The sequence below is a fragment of the Myotis myotis genome, unplaced genomic scaffold, assembly GCF_014108235.1.
Source record: "Myotis myotis isolate mMyoMyo1 unplaced genomic scaffold, mMyoMyo1.p scaffold_m19_p_13, whole genome shotgun sequence".
NCBI lineage: Eukaryota > Metazoa > Chordata > Mammalia > Chiroptera > Vespertilionidae > Myotis > Myotis myotis.
The window spans coordinates 50,610,007-50,625,310 of record NW_023416317.1 but is presented as its reverse complement, the minus strand read 5'-3'; the positions used below and the strand labels follow the sequence as shown (position 1 = coordinate 50,625,310).

Genomic DNA, 15,304 nt, shown 5'->3' with positions numbered 1-15,304 from the left:
CGGGGACATGACCCCCTTGGTCCCACTGACCTCTTCCCGCCGCCCAGGGCCCCCGCGGCCCACCCCAGCCCTGCCAGGCGGGTTCTGAGGGCTCTCGCCCGCTACTTTGTTCCTTCCCGGCTAATCTTCCCAGGCCCAGCCCGCGAAGGTTCACACTGGCAGAGGCAGGGTGGCCCGGAGTGGGCGGGGCTGGCCCCCAGGCCCCGCCCCGGCCCCGCCCCGGCCCCGCCCCCTGCCTCCAGGGTTCTCTCAGTCCCGGCAGGTGCAGATCCTGCAGATCTGGACCCTCTTGCAGCCTGCAGCGCGGACAGGATGGGGGGCGGGGACGCCCGACTCGGGTCCTCGATTCCACGCCCCGGCCCCAAGCCCGGGAGGAGAGCAGCCTTGGGCCCGCGTGCCCCCCCATCTGTCTGCAGGCTGCGGGGGGGCAGTGACAGGGTCGCCAGGGCTCTCACAGCCTGAGAGCGACTCCCGGAGGGCGCTGTGCGGACCTCCAGGGCCTGAGGTGGAGCTGAGCCCATGGGGCCTCCACTGAGGGCGAGTCCTCTGTCCCAATAGCCCTAGGTCCCTGCAAAGGAGAAGGCGCGGCTGCCCTGCGAACCTGTGCACCCACCCCCTCCAGACTCAGCTCGGGCAGGAGAGTCTCAGTTCCGTTCCTGGGGGCAGTGCCACCCGGTGCTCCAATGTGAAGGGGGGTGTCCATGCTGCTCCCCACCTCCGAGGAAAGGCAGGGAGCTGTTAGTCACGTGGGGCTCTTATCAGACTCCCCCTACCCCCCTCACCTGCCTTGGGAAAGCTGCTTTGACCTGCCTGGGTGTCCCGCCTGGAACAGCTGGGGCGGGCACTTCCTTTTTCTCTGCCCTGGCTGCATCTTTGAGGCCCAGGCCCAGAGGTTTGGGGTGAAGTGATCCGGGTACTTGAGGGACCTGGGTTTTTGAGAGCCCTCAGGTGGTTCTAATGGGCAGCCAGAGCTGAGAACCACTAATGGAAGTTTGGGGTCGAAAACTCTGGGTCCCACAGCTTCCCCCTGAGGGTCCGGCGAGCTAGCCTCAGGGATTAGGCTTGCGGCCACGATAGTTTGGTGGCTTTAAGCCCCGACTTGCTTGGTGACCCATGGGCTGGCTTCTAGGCCCCGTCCTCCAGGCCCAGGGTTCTCTGAAGTCCCGGCAGGTGCAGATCCTGCAGATCTTGACCCTCGTGCAGCCTGCAGTGCGGGCGGGGTGTGGGGCAGGGGACACCTGACTCGGATCCCCCATTCTACTGCCTGTTACAACGCCCTGGCCCCCAGCCCATTCCTTGGGCCTGCAATATACACTGGCGATAAGTGCTCAAACAAACAAATCAGGAGGTGGACTCTCAGTACGCCCAAGTCCCAAGTAGCTTCACCAGCAGCCACAGTTCTCAACCATTTGTCTGTCTGCTTGCATGCAAAGGCATGACGCAGTCGGGGTGGGGGCAATGCCAGAGAGGGGGAGAGAAGGCGAGGAGAGGGCCAGGGAGCATCTCGAAGGAGTGAAGAGGGGCAGGGACACAGCCAGAGCCCAGCACAGGCCAGCTGTGGGGGGATTTTGGCTTTGTCTCTGGGTAACTGTTACATTCCCTGGGCTGACACACGCGCAGTCCTGTGCTGTTTGGGGTGAGTAACTTGCCTGGTAGAACTCTGTATCCCTGCGACAGACAGAACAGAGGCCGAAGAACATGGGAATCACAGCATCTCAGCCAGGGTACCCCAGGGCTGTGGGTTTAGGCACACACAGCGCCGGTGGCTTTCAGGGGGCAGGGTGGGGGCTGCATTTGGAAAGGGCTGGAATCCTTGAGAGAGGACGGTGAGCCAGACTGCTTCTGACAAGGGGGGGGGGGCTGCTATTGGGCAGAATGGGTTTCTAGCCGCTCCCGCTCCCGCCCCCCGGGGGCCAGGGGCTCCTGAGATGGCGCAGAATTGCTCCCATACTCTGGGAGACCCAAGGTGCTGGCACTGGCTGGGCAGAGGGTAGAGAATCAAGAATCGAGCCACGAGAGGCGCTACCGGTAGAGAAGCAGTCCATCCACAAGAGGGCGCAGTTTTGTGTTTATTTTTGGCAGGCAGGCAGGAAATCATTGCAAATCCCTTGACCAACAAGGCTCACCCCTGAAACGTGCACATTCCACATGTAGTGTTCCCCGAGGAATGCTGGACTGCTCATCACATTCAAATGCCCAACAGAAACCCATGGCTACCCTGACACCAGCCTCTCCCCCAACTGGGGGGAGGGTGTTAGTCTGAGAGAAGCTCCCTGGAGAATGAAGTAGGAACAGACACCATCAAGTTACAGTACAATAGAGACAAAGGCAGCCAGCGGGTCTTGCCCAGGTCGCTAACTGCGAGCGCTTCGAGCTGTCCGCGCCTCTCGCCCTGGCGTGCCGCTGCCCATCACAACAGCACCGTGGAAAGCAGAGGCACAGACATCACGAGTGTTTGACCAGAGGGCTGTGTGGTTCTGGATTTTATCAGCCATCTTTACAATGCGGGCTGTTGTCAGACGTTGCCAGGTTATAGACGTACAGGTTTCTTTTTTTTTTTTTTATTCCCAAAGTTCGAATGCTGCAACCGTGACCAGCCAGTGTCATGAGGGCGTCCCCGTCATCTCCAAAGTCATCTCATCGAAATGGCACCACGTCAAGGAGCTTCCCCACCAACCATCAGCCATGGTGGGTGGTGTTCTTTCCCAGTTTTCAAACGCACTGTTGACAAACAGCGAATGGGAGAAACCACAGACTAACACGTAGGATCGCAGAGCAATGGAAGACAGAGCAGGAACAACCTCAGACATGCCTGGGCACCTCCACTCAAGGCCCCGCCAGAGATATGGCAACTTAGGGGCCAAACTTCTCCACTGAAGGTATGCAGGCCCAGATCCTCGTGTAAAAAATACTTGTCCAGAAGACTATATGTTGACCTGGTACAGAGGAATCATGGGAACTCAGGAGGTCAGATTTCTCTTTTGGCTAAAGAGTTAGGGATCTTTTGGTACCATGGGAAGGATATGGCACAGAGAAATAGCTAACCGGTTTCAATTTGGTTTTTAAAGCCCACAATTTAATAAAAGGTAATAATTAAAAACAATACCCGTATTTACCTTAGAAAACATAAACCCCAAACATTCATCTCATTTCTTGGCCTTACGTTAGAAATCTATTGCTTCATTTATAGGTAGATGATTAAAAATATATATAGATATAGATATTTATTTTGATTATGTACATAAAGCAGAATCAAGGATTAAAATAAAAATGGGATTCTGGAGTGTGGTCCAATAAGGTGCACAGAATCCAGAACCCGCGGAGGGTGGACTGGGCCTCCGGAGACGTTCTGTGTCCACATGGCAGGAGCCGGCTCCACCCTCGGCAGCTCCGCCCTGGGCCAGCGCACGGCACGCACGATTTCAGGAACCACTGGGTAAAGTGTCTTCACTCCATCTGGCACTATTTCTAGGTTCTATTCCCCTGAAATATTCTAGAGTTTGTCCTCTCTGCCCTCCCAAACAAGAACCTTGTGATGCCCGACAAAGGAGGGGCGCAGGGGAGGGCCTGAGACTCTCATCAGGACCGAGTTCTGTCGGAATTTCAACACAGGACAGATGCTGGACTGAAACATTTAAGACATTTAAGGCAGCGGGTTCATTCAACGACGAGTTTTCCAAATCAAGGTGTATGGCACGGGCAGCTCTGCCACGTCCGTCATCATCCGTGGTCACGCCTAGCAAGGAGTTGTTTCTCTTTTAACTGGCATGTGGATTCCTGGCTTCGGAACACTCGGGATGTTGGGAGACCTGGTTACCCCCGAATACTTACTTCTGAAAGCCGGGCAGGCCACAGACCAAAGTGCCATCGGGAGGACGCGATTGGCAGCTGGCTTCCTTATTTTGTGAATGGCAGCAAAAAAGAAATTTCACTCTGACACCCCATGTCCAGTCTTGTTGGTGCTGGTCGTCGCCCCCACCAGAACCCTGGCGGAGGCCCAACCCACAGAGAGGACTAAGGCACCGGGTGCCGACGCGCGCGAGGGTTCTTTGTAAATGATGCGTCAGAGCCATGCTTTATAGACTTGTTGTCGAACAAGGAACATGGCACTGCTGGAAACATCTCACTGGGAAAGGCTGCGAAGGGAGCCCCGGCGTGAGGAGGGAGCCCCCCTCTCCCCGACTCAGGACAGTGAGCCCCACATCTAGACAGGATCCCCCAACCCCCGGCTCAGAGATAGGCTGTGCTTCAGGAGAGAAGACCAAGAGATGGCCTTGGGCCACAGCAGCGTGCTGGGTGGCTGAGGCCACGGGTTCCCAAGAGAGAACAGGCAGCCTATCACAGGGCCGGATGCTGACTGCAGTTATAAAGGAATGAGCACCGCCCTGGGGTGGCGTGCTGCCCCCACTCTGTACCCTTCTGAGTTCCCATGGCCGGTGCCGGGGGAGGGGTGCAGGGGGTGCAGCCTGCCTCGGGGCGGGACACCTGCTCCTGAGCCTGTGGGTGCAGCGTAGCAGTGAGCAGAGTCTGAGCATAGGCACAGTGGCAGAGAACAGTGCAACAGCCGCTGGTCAATTCCATTTGGTGGCAGCGCGGTAGCAGCAAAGAACATTCCCCAACAGCTCCATGTGTATCCAGCTTTTGGAAAGGGAAGATTTAAAAACCAATAAACGGATTTCTTTCTTTCTTAGATGCAAGGGTTTGAGATTTTTTTTGGGGAACTGCTCTACCCCAAACAACAACACCAAACACCAAACACAAAGCACACGGAAGTATGGCAGTCGTGTGACAGCAGGAGTGGCACGATGCCCCCTTTTCAAGGGAAAAATGTGACCCCCCAAGACCCATCTGTCACCATCCAAAATCATCATCCTATAAAAGAATCCACTGCTCCCCACAGTGTGGGGCCACACGATTGCAGACCCATCCCAAACGGGGGCAGCCGTGAACGGAGACGCTGACACGTCACATGAACTCTCACCAGGAGCCTGGCCCTGCCACCGGCTGGGAGGCAGCCTCCCGGACTCACTCCCATACCTCGTCACCCGCTCCCCCCCCAGGTTCTAGAAAATTGTCCTCTTTATCTTGTTAGAGAATCTGAGATAATAAAAGACTAAAAGATGTCTGGAAATATGCTGTATAGAAAAATTAACTCTCAGCTTAAAATAACATTCAAAAAGGCACTTCATCCTCGAGGAAGGAGATTCTGAGTTGGTCAGCTGCTCCGAGCTGGGGTAGAAGGAGGCAGGTTGTCTGCGGGGAAGGGAAGACAGTTGAAAGGAAGTCTGAGAGATATCAAGCTTTTTTTTTTTTTTTTTCTTTTTTCCTCCTTTTTTCCCTTTTTGGTATGTTTTAAGAAAAGCAAATCCAGTAAAATGCATGTCCCTTTAGGAAATTCGTTAAAAGAGTTCATTTTAAAATAGTTGTTTCTGTTTTTTAAAAATAAAACAGGTAGGTATGGCCACATTCACCCCGTGGCCTGGAGCACGGCGTGTCCTCACTTCGGCTCCCGGGGAGCGGAGGCCAGGCAGGTCACCAGGGCTGGGGTCCGAGTGCACAGGGGAGGCGGGCGGCGGCCGGGGCTACCTATTGCAGAGCCTGTGCAGCATGCTGTACACGTCGTCCTCACGGCTGAGGCCCTCGAAGAACGGGATGAGGTCCAGCAGCTCCGTGTCCGTCATGTCATCGAACCAGGACTGCACAGGCACCTGGAAGACAGGGCGTGGGGGGGCAGCAGGCCTGCACCGGGGCTGGCGGCTCCCAGCCTGACCGGGTGCCCGTTTTCTTACGAACATGCTCTTTGGTAAGGAGGCCAGGTATCTCGCCTTCACCACCACCATCATCGTACCTGGCTGGGGGCCCTGGCTCGGGAAGGCGGGTCACGGGACCCAGCTCGCACACTGTGGCCTGTTTTGTTTTCCTGCCGCAGAAAGGGCGGCCGGAGCGCAGAATATGTGAGAACTAGCCTTGCTGCTGGCTACTCTTTCCATCAAGCCGACTCCTTGCACCTCAGAGCTAAGTGAGTATAATGTTGGTGACATAATCACACAGAGAATTATTTCCAGTAATTTCAAAAGATAGTGTTGTCTACAGTTCTCCCCCAAACCCTAGATGTATCCAATTGTCTTATTATTAGCAATGACATTAGTACTGCTCTTTTGAAATTATTAGGGCTACACTATAAAATAAATACAATATTAATGATGTTAGTATCTTTAGAAATGAAGAGTTTTAGCTTAAGAGGAGACAGATACAAAAACAACAACAAAAAGAAATGAAGTAAAAACACTGGGAAAAACCCAGGTGAAATTTATGATTTAGTTTGCACTTCAAAAATATGTATATTTTAGCTCTGTCCAGTAGAAAGGGCTGGAAGCAAAGGACATTCTAGTAACAATGAGAACCCCTGCCCCCCCCCCCCCCCCATTGTGGTCTCCAAATACCCTCTCCACTAACAGGAACCAGGCTCCAGAGAAAAGTGGCTGATTTCAAGGCTGAAGCCAGAAATGGATAAGATGAGTCCGGAACATCCTGTTGTACCAGAAAGTAGGAAGCTATCAAAGACTATTGTTACTTGAAGAGGCGTCTACCGGCCAAAGCTGAATATGTAAGCATACCAAAGAGTGATAAATGGATTAAACTGTAACAATGAAAAATCCACGAGTTCATGATGGTACCAACAACAACAAAACATCATTGACCACCTTTGGAAGTTGCTAGAGCTCCAACTCATTATTCTGAAACGGTAGACTTACAGGCAAAGAACCGAGATTTTAACCTGCCTTCCCTATCCAAACATTCAAACTGAACTTGAGGGTACTGAAGTGGTCAATAGGGGCAAGCGTAATTAAAAAAAAAATTAGAATCCCAGCCAACAAATGCAGAGAGAATGATAAAGTGTAGAAATCACCATTTTGCAATTCCTAATGAAGTAGTGGGTATAAGCAATGAGCAACGGCTGCTTATACTTTTAGGACAAAAGGTTGGTGGGGGATTTTAAAATGGACAACTGGACCCAAAGATCAATGTAAAATCCTTAAAAGTGGGACAACCTGAGATTCTATGTCTCCTGAGATGATACCACAAGGACACACGATACCGCCTATGACATATTCTTGGGGCGGGGGGCGGAGAAGAGCCTGAGTTTAATTAAGAAGTAGTGATTTAACTTTGTGTTAAAGGAAATATACTGCCTGGCTGGCGGGGCTCAGTGGTTGAGCGTTGACCTGTGAACCAAGAGGTCACGGTTCGATTCCTGGTCAGGATACATGCCTGGGTTGCTTGCAGCTCCATCCCCAGTGTGGGGTGTGCAGGAGGCAGCCGATCAACGATTCTCTCTCATCGTTGATGTTTCTATCTCTCTCTTTCCCTCTCCCTTCCTCTCTGAAATCATTAAAAATATATTAAGAACGAAAAGATACTGGCTGCGAAAACATATCAAACACCACCATGAGGCTGCAATCGGGCAAATCCAGAACGTAGGAAATTTCTACGAGACAAGTAACCAGAATTTCCTCAACAAACAAAAGGCATGAAGACATTAAAGGGTGAGGGAAGACGTGTTGTAGTGGTTATGCAAGAATGAAGAGACCTATGAAGCAAATGTCTTGTTTGGATTCTGGTTCAGACCAAACCTAAGAAAGCATTTCGCGATAAATGGACGTAGTCTGGACATTAGGTGGGAGTAACTGCTCGTTTTGTCAGACGTGATAACTGAACCGTGATCACATTAAAAAGTGATCCTTATCTGCTAGAGACATAAAATGAATTATGTTGGATTTGATTAACTCATTACAATGAACATGTTTAAATATAATGACTTTTGAAGGTTGATTAAAAGGATGATTACACCCTAACTGAATCTGGTTTATAAGCGAAGCAGCCAAGTTCTGCCGAGTCTGAGAGGCCGGGCTGACCTCTCTTCCCTGGACACGCAGGGCGGGAGGGGTCTTACTCTGAGAGTCGTGCTGCACCCAGTGAGTCCACGGGAGAGCTGCCACACTCCAGGGAGTTTTCTGTAGGAAACGCTCCCACTATACACGTTTTACACATCATTGTGAGGCAGTCAGCGTGGCAGCCTTGGGAGACCTTATTCAGGTGTTTTATTCACTCTTGTTTAAGAACTACTTCCGTTGAAGCTGCCACCCAGGCCTTCTTAGTCTACAGGGGCCCTCAGTCCTGGGCAGCAGCCAGCTCCAGGAGGTCCATGACAGAGCCCTTCTCAGTAACTGTCCCAAAGATGCTAAGATACAGGCTCACTGAGCACTTACCCATCGCAAGCACCATGTTAAGTGCTTTGCATGTACTGCCACAATGAATCCTCCAATAATCCTGTGAGATCAGCATTCCCATAATCCCCATGGAGGTTAAACAACCGGGTCAATGTCATGCAGGGGCTCAGTGGCAGAGCTGGGATTTCACCAAGGAAAAGGCCAAGAGAGCTTGCGTGGGTGCTGGAAGGTACAGCCGTGCCAGCGGTGGTTAAGCATCGACCTCTGAATCAGGAGGTCACGGTTCGATTCCGGTCAGGGCACATGGCCAGGTTGCAGGCTCGATCAATAAAATACATCAAAAGTAAAAAAAAAGAAAAGGAGACAAGACAGAGCTGAGATGGAGCCCTGCGCTCTTCCTCCGGGAGCTACTTACTGCGTTCTCAGGGTGGAAGATGTACGAGGCCGGGGAATTGTCCACGATGATCACTTTGCTCAGCTCCCGTCCCAGGCGACTCAGGTCTTTCACGTAGTTCCCTCGATGGAAAACACAGGATTCCCTGAAGAGCCGGGCCCGGAACACACCCCAGCGGTCCAGCAGGTCAGCCACGGGGTCTGCATACTGGAAGGCAGGTGTTGCCGTGAAGGCTGGCGCCCGGGAGCCCAGCAACCCTGACCTACCGCAGCCTTACTTTTCTCAAGAGGGATTTACACCCGCATAAGTGTCAGGATCCTGGTTATTTCCTCCCTGTGTGTGAGACACCCTGGGTTCTTCCGTTTCTCTCACTTCTCTTATCCAATCCATCAGGAGTTCTTGTCCATCTCCCCGCCCCCCGCCCCTCTACCACAGGGTCCCGGCCCTCGCCCAGCCCTCGAATCCAGCCTGGGGTGGCCTCCTCTTCCCCTTGGCCTCCCTTCCGGCCACTCACTTGCAATAAGGCCTGCGCTCCTCACCGCCGCCCGTCAAGCCTGCAACTGCATGACTCCTGTGACCTCTCGCCCCACCTCGCATCACGTGAGCCACAGTGACTTTGAACACAGTGAGAACCAGGGCTCCCTCTGCCTGGAACCGTCTCTCCCCAGCTCTCTGCATGAGCCTCTCCTGCACCCTCGTTTCTCAGGCCGTGGCGTCCCTCACCACCTGCCGAGGGTCCTCCTGCAGCTTCCTTGAGGATACTGCTCCATTCCTCACAGAGCTTATCACCACGTAGGACTGCTTTATTTTCTCTTTCCTGTCGTGTTCACCTTGCACCTTGCAGAGTGCCGACCCCATGGCGAGGGCTCGGTAAATACTAGTTTCAGCCATGAACAACGAATGAGCTGACATGTATGTATGTATGTATGTATGTATGTATGTATGTATTTTTGAGCTGACTTTTAATTGGGCTTGTGTGGCATGAAGCCACACTGCCCCCTAGAGGTGCTCTGGGCAACTGGTCTGCCCAGCCCCTGACTGTCTCAGGATGGGGCCCAGACACCCACTTCTATTCGCCAGGAGTTGATGGGAGGGAGTCTGAGCCCCGCCTGCAGCTGGGGATCACCCTGCCTGGCCCTCTCTCACGGCCTGGGCAGTTTTCCCCAACAGGCTGTGGAGAACAGTATGGAGTTTCCTCAAAAAACTAAAAATGGAACTTCCATTTGACCCAGTGATCCCACTTCTAGGAATATATCCCAAGAAACCAGAAACACCAATCAGAAAGGATATATGCACCCCCATGTTCATAGCAGCACAATCTGCAATAGCTAAGATCTGGAAACAGCCTAAGTGCCCATCAGTAGATGAGTGGATTAAAAAACTTCGGCACATCTACACAATGGAATACTATGCCGCAGTAAAAAGGAAGGAACTCCTGCCATTTGCAACGGCATGGATGGAACTGGAGAGCATTACGCTAAGTGAAATAAGCCAGTCAGAGAAAGATAAATACCACATGATCTCACTCATTTGTGGAATATACTGAACAATATAAACCGACGAACAAAAACAGATTCAGAGACAGAGAAGCATTGATCAGATGCTCAAACCTCAGAGGGAAGGTAGGGGAGGGTGGGGGTAAGGGGGAGAGATCAACCAAAGGACTTGTATACATGCATATACGCATAAACGATGGACGCAGACAACAGGGGGTGAGGGTGAGGACAAGACTGGGGGGATGAGGGGACAATGGGGGGATAAAGACACATTTGTAATACCTTAATCAATAAAAAGTTAAAAAAAATTAAAAACAAAACAAAAAAAATAAAAAAAATAAAGGGGTCGTCCCTGAGGGAAAATCTTCATAATGGAGATATCTAAAAGACTGGGCCAGACGGAGGGGCTGGAGCTGGAGGCAAGAGTGGCAGCTCCACCCAATGTGAGGCCAGGCCTCGGCACCAGGCACCAGTGCGGGCACAGCCAGGTGTCATCAGGGGCCCAGCGACTGCCCCGGAGGCAGAGAGTAACCAAGGCTGGCGGTGCTGGGAAGGCCAGCAGGGAAGGCACGCAGCCCGAGTGCGGAGCAGCCGCCAGCAGGGCTGCAGGGCCACAGGCAGCAGCTCCGAGGCCATGACCAGCCTCTCTGCAGGGACCTTGTGAGGGAGCCTGAGCCCAGGGGCAGGCTGCACTTCCTGCTGACCACTGGGGCGAGTGCTCAGGGCGCTGCAGCTTTCTGCCGGGAGGCAGCCAGGCACCACGTGGGCGGGTCCTAGGGAGCTCACTCTATGTGGAAAGGATGATGAACGTCCTCACAATCACTGGCACTGGTCACCGCATGCATCTCTCAAGGGCGTGTCCAGGCCTAGGGCCTCAGGCCTTGGAGATGGGCTGGGGGAGGTAAGCTTTCTGAGGCCTGGGCCTGCATCTCTAGCTCTCTGCTGTCGCCCAGGGCCTACTATCGTGCTGGGCAGACAGTAGGTACTACGTAAATATTTGCTGGGGGACTGAGTGAGTGGAAGGGGACTGAGTGAGTGGAGGAAACGAAGATGAGGATGCAGACACGGAAGGGCCCTGCCAGTCAGCTCAGGGCTCCTGTTGGCCCCCGGGCAGTGGGCCAGGAGGTCACTGCACCAATGGTGCTGGCTGGGAGCCGAGTCCAGAGCCAAGCACTGGGGAGCGCCCACCTGTCGGCACAGCTTGGACATTAGGGAGGAAAGGGGCTGGAAGGCCAAGCCAGGCTGGAGGAGCAGCGGGAGAAGGTGGAGAGACAGATGGAGGGACAGGTGGGAGCCGTCCAGGAAAAGGGACGGAACAAGGATGTGGAAGCGGGCACTGGGGACAATGCCAAGGAGGAGCACTTTCAATTTTGCCGAAGAAAAAGCAGCCCTCCGTCCACCGGCACCGGGGCAATCTTCCTGTTCACTGCTTCTCTGGTTGTCCCTTGGGGCCCCTCAGCACCCAGAGCACTGGCAGGAGAGCCTGTGGCACAGGCAGACTCGGATTCATTCATCGGCAGTGTACACACTGGGAAGAAGACGTCTTCCCCGAGGCCACGTTCTCGGTTCAGCGCACAAGAGTAAGGCCCAGATCTTGGATTCTGGTTCTGCCGGCTCATGCGTTAAGGCCTGGCAATGAGCCTGCAGGAATGGTGTGCAGGTGAGGGTCTCTCTCACCTTGGCCATGACAGAGAGATGGCCCAAACCAGGACCGTCCAGGCAGGCAAAGCAGCCCATCTGGGAACTTGGAGGCCGAGACCCCAGCCTGCAGAGAAGGGAGCCATCCGGGTACCGGACCTGGGGAGGCAGCTGCAGGTGAGTCCTCGGAGCAGATCTGAGGCCGGCACATGGCTAACTTGGGCTCCACAAAGCTCGTCTTTGGGGCCACTCAGGGTCTCGGAGGTGCCCATGGAGACACTGGTGGTGCCACTAAGAAATGGATGGTGTTGCCCAGCCAGTGTCAGTGGTTGAGCATCAACCTATGAACCAGGAGGTCACAGTTCGATTCCCGGTCAGGGCACATGCCTGGGTGGCTGGCTTAACCCCCACTAGGGGGCTTGCAGGAGGCAGCTGATCCAGGATTCTCTCTCATCATTGATGTTTCTATCTCTCTCCATCTTTCCCTTCCTCTCTCTGAGATCAGTAATATATATATACATATACACATACATACATACACATACACACACACACATATGAATACACACATAATTAAAAAAAAAGAATGGCATTGGCCCCATCAGAGTCAAGGTTTGAGAGATGGCCACAAAAGGATCTTCTCTGAGGAGCGGGGGCCTGCCTGTCTGTCCCACAAGCACAGGCGCCTCAGCGCACCTGCTAAAGGGTAGACTAAACCGTATCCGGGTCCCGTGAACCTGATAATTCCCGTGAACGGTGGGAGAGGGCAAAGAAAGCACCCTGTTGGCTCAGAGCCAGTGTAGACGCCAGGGCAGAGGCTCATACCAAGCTACAGGGTCAAAACGTGCGAACCACTTGATCATCATTACAAGGATGACATCGAACAATGACACCGGGAGCACGAGCCACGTGACAGTGCCCAGCGGAGCGTACGGAGCACAGCAGGTGTCCCTGAGTCCTTGTGAACATGAGTCCAGCCCTTTACCTGCCTTACTTTGGTCCACCCCACGCGGCAGATGAAACGATCCCCGATGACTAGGAACTGAGGCGAGAAGAGAAGTAACTTGCCTGAGATCACGGTCCTCATTAGCGCAGTCAGAACCCTCACGGGGCCCAGGCATGCGGGTCAGCGGCTGGCACTGACCTCTCCCCCAGACCCGTGCAACTACCCGAGGGCAGAGGCCTGAGCCTCTAGCACAGCGGTTCTCAACCTGTGGGTCGCGACCCCTTTGGCGGTCGAACGACCCTTTCACAGGGGTCGCCTAACACCATCCTGCAGATCAGATATTTACATGACGATTCATAACAGTAGCAACATTCCAGTTATGAAGCAGCAACGAAAATAATTTTCTGGTTGGGTCACAACAGGAGGAACTGTAGTTAAAGGGCCGGAAGGTTGAGAACCACTGCCTAGCACATGGTTGCCAGCAAACAAGTGAGATGCAGACACCCTTCTGGGTGACGCTGGACACCTTTGTGATTTCCTGCTCTGTGGACAACCAGCTGCAGGCGGCTGCGCGCAGCCACTTCGCGGGGCGTTTGTTCCGAGTGCTCCCTGTCGCCATGGTAACCCAGAAGCCTTTCAGGCTGGCACGGTGCACGCACAGGGCCCGCATCCATCCCATCTGGGGTGGGAATGTGTCACCATAGAAACGGCTTCCCCCACCTTCCCGAAGGGCCGTTTGACAGACAGGGGTGGGGGTGGAGGGGCCGTTTGACAGACGGGTGGGGGTGGAGAAGGGCCGTTTGACAGACAGGGGTGGGGGTGGAGGGCTGGGCGCTCGGGGCTGGGGCAGGACGCACCTTGGCCAGGCTGGCAGTGAAGAGAACGCACTCAAAGAGCTGGCCCATCCTCTGGAGGAACTCGTCCACGTGCGGCCGCTTCAGCACGTGCACCTGCAACGGCAGGAAGCAGCGCGGCCTGAGAGCAGGCACCGGGGGTGGCCGGGTCCCACCGCCAGTGCAGGGAGGGTTCCTAAAATGACCCCTGGCCCCGCCTCCTGCCCGCGGGGTCTATGAGCCCGATGAAGACCCGGATTTTATGAGGGGCTCGTACTCTGGTGTGGCACTTCACGCCGGACACACACTCCGATTGGGCTCCGGGTCTGAGTCCGGCGTCTATGCCCGCCCCCCCCCCCCGCCCCCCCCAAACCACAAAGGAAGGCTGAGCAGGGTCCCGAGGGCCTGGGATTTTCAGACCCAGGAAATGGAAGGGCCGTGTCCTGTTCGTGAGAAACAAGTCATTCATTTCACTGTGTTTCTGGGCACACGCTCTGGGTGAGGCTGTGTGTGGACCCAGGCCGTGGCGAGGGGCATCCCTTGGAGGTCCAGGCCTGGCCCAGCAGGTCCTCCAGTGGGAACGCCTCCCTCGTGGGCTTGGGGCGGCACCGTGGACACCACAAAGGGCCTGTGCTTGGGCTTGGAACAGAAATGAATGGTTCGGGGGATGTGAAGCAGCCGCATCCCAGGCCCCAGACAGGAGCCATCAGGAGGGGCTGCCCCGCAGACGGGCAAAGCGTTTTCTAGAGGGGCGGGGCCCCGTGCTCCTGACTGAACAAATCCGAGGAAACGGAGATGGTCGGGAAGGCAACGCTGGTGAGAAAGTTAGAGGAGGTAGGAGGAGGGGAGAACTAATTAAAACCTGAATAGATTCCAAGCGAAATTAGCCACGTCCCTAAAATAAATCAGACTTGTTAAAATTCAATTCAGTTTGTGTTCAGAGCCTCGGCTCTGTGCTCAGCCTGAAGCAGTTACAAAGATGAGTAACACCCAGGCCTGGCCCTTAAAGAGCGCACAGTCTAGAGCAGACACACACACAAAACAGACCGAAATAAGCATGCACAGCAAGAGTTACAGCAGAGGCGTACATTAAGGACAATCAACTGCCCTCGGAAGGGGAGGGAAGCATAGAAGCTAATGTTTAGCCTGGACCTTGCGGGATGAATAGGAGTTCACCAGCAGAGGAAACAGTAATAAGCATGAGACCTGGACTGGAAATAGGTGGGGTGTCAGAGAACGGCTCGTGCCCTGCGTGACCAGCCCTCCAGCGACAACCATCGAAGAAGGGAGATGGGGGAGAGGAGAAGTGGCCCAAGACGAGGTGTGAGAGACAGGTGGGAGCGAGTATGCGGGGAGCAGGTTGGACATCCTACAAGAAGAGGGACAGAGGGGAGACGGGGTTCTGTACCACACAGGAATTCTTTTTTTTTTAAATATTTTTATTGCTTTCAGAGAGGAAGGGAGAGGGAGAGGGAGATAGAAACATCAATGATGAGAGAGAATCATTGATCATCTGCCTCCTGCACGCCTCCTACTGGAGATGGAGCCTGGGACCCGGGAATGTCCCCCGGCTGGGAACTGAACCATGACCTCCTGGTTCATAGGTTGACACTCAACCACTGAGCCACCGTGGCTGGGGCACACAGGAATTCTATAGAGCCAGGACTTGGTGGGAAACTCGTGGCCGACTGAAAGAGTAAAGCGAGCATGGGTCTGTGGCCGAGGGCGCAGTGAGGGGCCAGGGGTCTGCGGAGCTGGGAGGCCGG

At 54.2% G+C, this 15,304-nt stretch overlaps 1 protein-coding gene across 6 annotated transcripts in view; it reads right to left on the bottom strand.

Annotated features, from left to right (window-relative positions):
- Positions 1 to 2,054: 2,054 nt before the first annotated feature.
- CTDSPL (CTD small phosphatase like) overlaps positions 2,055 to 15,304 on the bottom strand; it is a 105,839-nt gene continuing 92,589 nt past the window's right edge. For 2 of the 6 annotated variants that reach the window (XM_036333156.1, XM_036333157.1), the window contains 4 exons: positions 13,563 to 13,655; positions 12,745 to 12,801; positions 8,647 to 8,832; positions 2,055 to 5,708 (listed from right to left, as the gene is read on the bottom strand). In XM_036333156.1, the coding sequence (XP_036189049.1) occupies positions 5,583 to 5,708; positions 8,647 to 8,832; positions 12,745 to 12,801; positions 13,563 to 13,655 (462 nt within the window). In that variant the 3' untranslated portion in view covers positions 2,055 to 5,582. Of the gene's footprint in view, positions 5,709 to 8,270; positions 8,551 to 8,646; positions 8,833 to 12,744; positions 12,802 to 13,562; positions 13,656 to 15,304 lie in introns of all 6 variants that reach the window. The other 4 variants (XM_036333159.1, XM_036333158.1, XR_004971631.1 and 1 more) reach the window with 3 other exon arrangements.